This window comes from Humulus lupulus, chromosome 4, assembly GCF_963169125.1.
Source record: "Humulus lupulus chromosome 4, drHumLupu1.1, whole genome shotgun sequence".
Lineage (NCBI taxonomy): Eukaryota > Viridiplantae > Streptophyta > Magnoliopsida > Rosales > Cannabaceae > Humulus > Humulus lupulus.
In genome coordinates this window covers 41,924,421-41,931,362 of record NC_084796.1, presented here as the reverse complement: position 1 = coordinate 41,931,362, position 6,942 = coordinate 41,924,421, and the positions used below count along the sequence as shown (strand labels likewise).

Sequence of the window (6,942 nt, the reverse complement as noted above, 5' to 3'; positions counted from 1 at the left end):
ATTACACTTAAGCTCTGCTGAAATATAATTTCCAAAAAAACTAATTACAGGTTGTATCAAATAAATTTTCTTTTGTAGAGCTTCTATTTGGTTTAAAGGTCTCTGAGATTTCCTGCAATGAGAATGTTTTAACATGTTTTATTTTTTCAGGCCTCTACAAGGGAGCTTTATGAGAGGGTGTGTCGCCTTCGTGGAGTAGAAAAAGAAAAGGTTCTTTTTATTTTGTTGTTATTGTTGTATAGTTTTGTTTATTTAATTCAAAAGTAATTTTTTTTAACTGTAGTCTTTCTTTAAATGTCAGGTACTTATTTGGGACTATTTCAATAAACGGCAGCATTCAAGGCTGAGTAACTCAAACCAAACTTTGGAGGAGGCAAACTTGCAGATGGATCAAGAAGTGAGTAGTTGATAACGCTGAAGATTATTTAAATCATTGATTCGAATCATAACATTTCTTTGATTTATTTTTCCCTGCACTTGGTTCCCTCTTTCTGTCATGGAGACTTTTCCTTCTTATTCGTGCACTTTTTTTTGTTCAAACTAATTAAGAAGTTATCACTAACGTTACCCTAAACTGAAATTTGGTTGTCATTGTTGCCCTAAACTGGGGAGTTGCCATTTTCCTCCAAAGAATTTATTATAAAGTTGTCTGACAATGATAGAGAAACTGGAAGCTCTAGTACCAGGAGGTATTATATACTACATTAAGTTTGACATTTTGAGTAATACTATTTTCATTTTTATGTACTCTGTTCTGATTTGAAAGGGGTTAAAGTAGCATGCAGTCATTTGCATAATACAAGGACTTATAAGATTACTGGGATATCGACAGAGCCACTGAACAAATTAATGTGAGTGTGCATATGTCATGACCTTAACTATTCCATGTTGGTATGTGCTATGTGCTGCTATTTGATTTTAATAATTTGGGAAGATTTTTCTTGGTGGTATTTAAACTTCTCTACCTGTACTTTCAAATTGTTTTACTAACATGTTTATATTTTATTTTAGGTTTACTCTTGATGATACAGATTTCAGTTGCTGCTTACTTTCAAGACAAGTACAAAATCAAACTCAGATATGTGACATGGCCTGCTCTGCAAGCAGGAAATGCAGCAAAGCCTATTTACTTACCCATGGAGGTTCCCATCATAGTTTCAATAACATTTTTTTTTTTTGCGTGCTAAGTTCTATTGGACAGCAGCTATTTTCATGATTATATTTCTAAATGTTGTATCTGTTATAGGTTTGTACAATTGTTGAGGGGCAAAGATACTCTAAGAAACTCAATGAAAGGCAAGTAACCAATCTATTGAGGGCAACCTGTCAAAGACCAAACGACAGGGAAGAAAGCATTTGGCGAATTGTTAAGCAGAACAAATACAGTGATCAGGAACTTGTCCAGGATTTTGGAATTAGTGTTGCAAACAATTTGACAATGGTTGATGCTCGAGTTTTGCCTCCACCAGTGGTATTTTTCTAATATGTGCTTGCTTTTGCGTTTGACGAGTGAGTTCTAGTCTTTCAATTGGAACTAATTCTATTATTTTTCTTCATGAAGCTTTTCTACAGAGGTGCTGGGAGGGAGGCTACTGAGCATCCTCGATTTGGGCAATGGAATATGTCCAATAAAGTAAGTAAATGATCTTTATAACTCCATTTTGTTATGATGTATGTGAAGAGGTATGATTCATTGACTTATTTTTTTTTATTTTGGGTTATGATAGAAAATGATCAATGGAGGCCAAGTTGAGTTTTGGACATGTGTGAACTTCTCGCGTATCAATTCAGATATTCATGATCGCTTTTGTTCAGAATTGGTCAGTACTTGGCTCAATAGGGGAATGGTATGGTTACCGGATCTTTCTGTCTCATCTCTTTTACTGTGACATTGCATTGACTGTTTATAATTGACATTTTTTATCATTTTGGATACTTGGAAGGCCTTCCAAACTAGACCAGTAATTCCCTGCAACGCTTGGCCAGCTAACCAAATTGAGAGGGCTTTGAGATCTATTCATGAGCAATGCAAGAAGATACTTATCAACAAACAACTACAGTTGTTAATAGTTATCTTGCCTGATTCTGGTGGTTCATATGGTGAGCGACTTGGCCAAGACTTGTAACTATGAAGTTTGAAATGCCATTATAACATTTTGTTTTAGCTAAAAAACGTTACATGCCTGTTCCAGGGATGATTAAATGAATTTGTGAAACTGAGCTAGCAAATATGACTTGCATATCTAAGGCTTTTACAATATATATTGAAAATTTCTGGACCTTCCTTTCTATTGAAAATTGTACAATATATATTCTTTCATTTCTATTGAAAATTGTGCATGAATATACTGTTTTTCTATGTTTGCATATTTTAGGACCTTGATCAAGACTCCAAATGCAGCTCACGGATAGGGCTATGGACGGGGTTGGAGGGCTCGGGCTTGCGGAGGATCGTGGATGGCTCGGTCTCACGGAGAGGTCATGGGTCAAAACTTGAAAAGCAGGAAAACCTCGCTGAACCCATTATTTTCATGTTTCTGGTATGTTTTATAAATTTCAGACTGTCTTTGTTCGTGTGATGTCTAAATAAACACAAGTGTGTATACGATTTTCTCTTTTTATTAAAGTTACTCTCTTGCATCTCTTGTTTATAATCAATTTTTTTTTTTATATCTCTTCCCTTAGAACACTAGGCAATATATATAATAATCACTTAGTATGCCTAGTACAATTCTTATAATCTTATTGGACATATATTCAGCCAATAATAATAGGCCTAATTAGTAACTAGTTCTTTTTATTTTTTATGGAATAACTAAACCTCAAAGAAGGCCTAATATTCTTATCATCTGTCTTGTTATAAGTAGTTGTGTGTCATGATAAAACTTTGTTATTGCACTAGTTCTTTGTCACTCACTGAATTAGCTTACATAACTAACTCTTGAACTTTCTTTAAACAATCTTCACAGTTGCTACTTTATCATGCCATTAATAGAATATTTATTTAATTCTTCCTGCTGAAAATTACAATGTCCAAGTAATGCTTGAACTTTGAGAGAGTTGGAGATTTTTCAGCATAAATATATGTTGTATGAACTTACTTATGTCAATATGATCTTCTGCTTTAGTGGCAGCTATGATTATGGCAGTGAAAACATTTGATAACTACTGAATTTAAATTGGATTGATTCTCAGATTGAAGATTGAATTCCCCAGTTTTAACCTGTTCCTGAATTTTGGTTTTAGTCTCTCTAGCTCTTAATTTCCATCTCTCAGAACTATAGTACTAAATTTCTAATTCAGATTATTTAGGAACCAGTTGTAATGATAGTAGAATTCTTCTATGGTGTATAATTTCATTAAACTTCTGTTGATGAAGAAGTTTATCAAAATTATACACCATAGAAGTTTAGACTATTAGAAAAGTATTATAATAACTAATCAAATAAAGTCATATGAGTTTGATCTGTTCTGACTTTATATGGATTTGTTCTATTTCCTTGTGGACAGCCCTTTGAGTTCCCACTCTGCAATTTAATGAAACTCCTATGCAAAATTCATCTTTTCTTCAATTCAATTGTTCTTTTGACAGATTTTCACTTAATTAATTTTGTAAATTTTTCTTTTTCTCCACATTTAGTGCCACATCAGGGGGTATTCTAGACAGAGCTGTTGAAGCAGAGGATAAGAAACATGGAGATATTCTAAGACTGGTAAATTTTATTCTTCTTCTACATTGTACCCTTGGTGCAAAACATTGTCAATTCAGTTTGGTATTTTTTTTTTCAGTAACTCATAAAGGAAAATATTTACAATGTTGTGAGCAGGACCATTTCAGCTCAAGATCTGTCCCATTTTTCAGGTTTGTATTTTTTTTCTAAATTTTTATTTCTGCTCTCTTTGTCTCTCTCGGCTCCCTCTCTCTCTCTATCTCTCACTCATCTCTTTTTTGCATTTCTTAACTATTTCTACCAGCAAGTTTCAGAATAATACAGATGATCTAATAGCTGATAACATTATAGATATGATGATCCCAGGAGAGGATTCAGTTCCTGTTCTTTTGACTCTTGCAGTGAAATATCTCTCAGATTGTCCTGCTGCCCTACAACAGTTACTGGTATGAACCACTTAGTTTGTTGTTTCTCTTTGATTTTTTCTTTTCTTCACTCTGAATGCTAACATGTAGAACTTCTTTAGTTCCATACTATGTCTTTTCTGAAGCTTTTCTTCTATTGTTCTGGGAATAGCATTAGTCATTGGTCTGGCTCTTAGAGGTTTCCTTGCACAAGTAGTGTTTCTTGGTGTATGAAATGAATATGGTAATTTTGTGACATTTACACATCATGTATTATTTTCTTTTTATAAATTTGTACAACAGCCTGTAGAGAAGTTACCACATCTGCAACCCTTTTGTCTAATTACTTTCTATTTATGTTGCTGGGTGTCCTTTTGTATAGTTCTTTATTCTGGCAATTAGATAGCCTCCATTATAGTTGTGTTTTAGATTTTTCTTTTTCTCTTATTGGTTGGATGTAGTGTATGTTGGGCAATTTTTGTTTTTACCCTTGTGGTTTTTCTGCTATTCTTTTCTTTTTTATTTCCTTCTCTCTTGCTTTACTTATTTGTTAAATCAGAGATGCTAGGCATAATTGTAACTTTATTTTTCTGATATGAGAAAGAAAAACAAAATAAAAATCAATTCCATAGTTTGCTAACTAAATAAACAGAGTCATTTGGCTCTGTTTCTTTGCTGTTGGGAGATGTTCTTTTAGTTTTGTTCAAGTTTCTATTGTAACTTTATTAGGTATAGAGTTTCTTTTCTCTCTTGAAATGAATTACCACATAGTATTATGAAAGCATCTCTTCCTGGCAAAATTTTGATGAGGTTTCCTTTTTTATAATGTCATATTCCCATATATGAACTTAAAACATGACAATTTCTAGAGTTTTTGTTTGATACTTTAGTTTGTCTTATACAAGACATAGTAATTATCTAAATAATAATATATCAAATTGGCCTTTACCCAATGTTTCTGCAACAAATCCATTTGATTTTCAATATTTGATTTTTACTTATAAAATGAATTAAAGTCGGGTTTGGATGGTTTGAGCTTTTATGAATTGAGTCACAAGAGCCACTTGCATGAGATAGAGCCCACCTGGAAGTGATTCTCATATGAATATGTTTATGTTTTATGGAAAGATATTTTGAACAGTGTAAAGTTTAACAGTACCTTCTGAATATGTTTCAGGTTTGTGGAAATTATGCTCCTGTCTTTTCTCGAAAAGCTTGGCGGTGTGTATGGCACATGATTCAGGTATGGTGTGTGTGTATGGTTATTTAGTTAGGCTAAAAAACTTAAAAATTTATGCAACTAGAAATCTTAGAAGTTCTCGTGAAATCTAAGTTGGAAAGCTAGTGCTTTTCGCTTTCTTGACAAGAAACAGATTTTAGTTTATTAATACAAAAAGATAACGTTTGTTTTTTTTTCCCAGTTTTTGTTTGTCTTGTTTCCCATAACCTAACTCTAAACACATTTCTCACTTTGAACTTAGAAAGAAAGAGAAACTTTGGGAGAATAAGAGGAATATCATGGGCTTCATAAAGGACCTCTAACAGCCATATTCACATTCTACTTGTTAATTTGGATGCCATACTTGATGCCCTGTTGGTTACCTATCACAGAGAGAATTTTGCCAAAGCTATTTACACATCAATGCTATGTTTGTATTGAACTTTACAGAAAGGAATTAACCTTGCTAGGTCTTTAGAGAAGAAATAAATGGGGATAGAAGTTAGTACAAAATGTATGAATTGTTTCTTCATATTAATAATAAAAGGACTTTTTTTTTACAATGTGTAGGTATATTGAGATGATTTCTTTGGAGCAATTCTTGACAACATTTGTAGTTGAGGCCTTTAGAATGGAAGAATGTATTTCACTAATTTTCGTGTACATTTCTTGTTTTGTATTTAGTGATAAAGGAATCTAAATTGGGCATAAATTATGTTGTAATTTGATTTCTTAAGCCTAGACTAGTAGACTAAATATTGTAATTACATTTTGAGTAATTAATAAAAATCTATTTTTGTTACCTTATTTGGCTTCAACTTTCATATTTGTTTTCCTAGTTTTGTGTAAGTAAAAAAAGATTATGTTTCTCTAAGCTAATATAACACGTGTTATACTAAAGTGTAGTATAGCACAAATAATGTGTTATATTAAAGTCTAGTATAATACAAAAAATGTGTTATACTAAAGTGTAGTATAACACAAAAAAAGGGTTATGCTAAAGTGTAGTATAACACAAAAAAAGTGTTATATAATCGACTATAAATAACATAATTCAACACTTATCTATATATTAAAATAACACAGAAATTGTGTTATCGTTGACAGTACAATAACACATCTGTATAACACTGATAAAGTGTTATGTAAAGTACCCTGACCTATGATAACATAGTCGGTCTTAACACATTAGAAAGTGTTATCGTATGTTTTGATAACACATTTTCGGTGTTATTTAAAGCAATTTTTCTTGTAGTGTTAATCATGATTTTTGATCAATTTTGTGTGATTGAATTTTATTTATGCTTGCTGAATTTTTAAAATAAAAATAAGATTGAAATGTTGTTATTCTAGAACTTGTTTGCTTGTGTTTTGAGACAAAATCCTAGATGATGCATGTTTAGGAAGATGATTTAGGCAATTATTTGGAACGTTTGAGCCTTTCAAGCCAACCTTAATTTATTAAATCACTAGTTACCCCATTTTGAGCCTAATTTGATTCTTTTTGTTTGACACTTATTTCGAGCCTATTTGAAACTTTGTTGTTATTATTTTTATCTTCCCTTTGATGTATACCATGAGCATATGAAAAATGATTGAGGGGTGGTTTGTAATGGGGCTTATATTTGGAAATTTGTGTCAATAGAAG

General features: G+C 32.2%; 1 protein-coding gene across 5 annotated transcripts; it reads left to right on the top strand.

The window, feature by feature from the left end:
- Positions 1-617: 617 nt before the first annotated feature.
- On the top strand, positions 618-6,101 carry LOC133830362 (probable beta-1,3-galactosyltransferase 3). Of its 5 annotated transcripts, XR_009892024.1 has the most exons (11): positions 618-689; positions 786-851; positions 1,012-1,142; positions 1,247-1,471; positions 1,562-1,633; positions 1,728-1,847; positions 1,944-2,100; positions 2,376-2,540; positions 3,641-3,713; positions 3,828-3,862; positions 4,023-4,117. XR_009892024.1 is itself a non-coding variant. In XM_062260332.1 (6 exons), the coding sequence occupies exons 1-6, from the start codon at positions 2,458-2,460 to the stop codon at positions 5,871-5,873; spliced, it is 408 nt and encodes a 135-aa protein (XP_062116316.1). In that variant the 5' UTR covers positions 2,382-2,457; the 3' UTR covers positions 5,874-6,101. The 5 variants fall into 5 exon arrangements, 3 of the variants coding, with proteins under 3 accessions (XP_062116316.1, XP_062116318.1, XP_062116317.1); XR_009892025.1 differs by lacking the exon at positions 618-689 and having other exon boundaries at positions 788-891; XM_062260332.1 differs by lacking the exons at positions 618-689; positions 786-851; positions 1,012-1,142; ... (2 more) ...; positions 1,728-1,847; positions 1,944-2,100 and adding exons at positions 5,253-5,318; positions 5,865-6,101 and having other exon boundaries at positions 2,382-2,540; positions 3,976-4,117.
- The last annotated feature ends 841 nt before the right edge of the window (positions 6,102-6,942 follow it).

Bases quoted from the DNA above. Each gene is read 5' to 3' on its own strand.
- LOC133830362 (XM_062260332.1), top strand. From the start codon at position 2,458: ATGGCTCGGTCTCACGGAGAGGTCATGGGTCAAAACTTGAAAAGCAGG. The intron at 3,714-3,827 runs GTAAATTTTATT...TGTTGTGAGCAG, and splicing joins ATGGAGATATTCTAAGACTG to GACCATTTCAGCTCAAGATC. The intron at 4,118-5,252 runs GTATGAACCACT...AATATGTTTCAG, and splicing joins CTGCCCTACAACAGTTACTG to GTTTGTGGAAATTATGCTCC.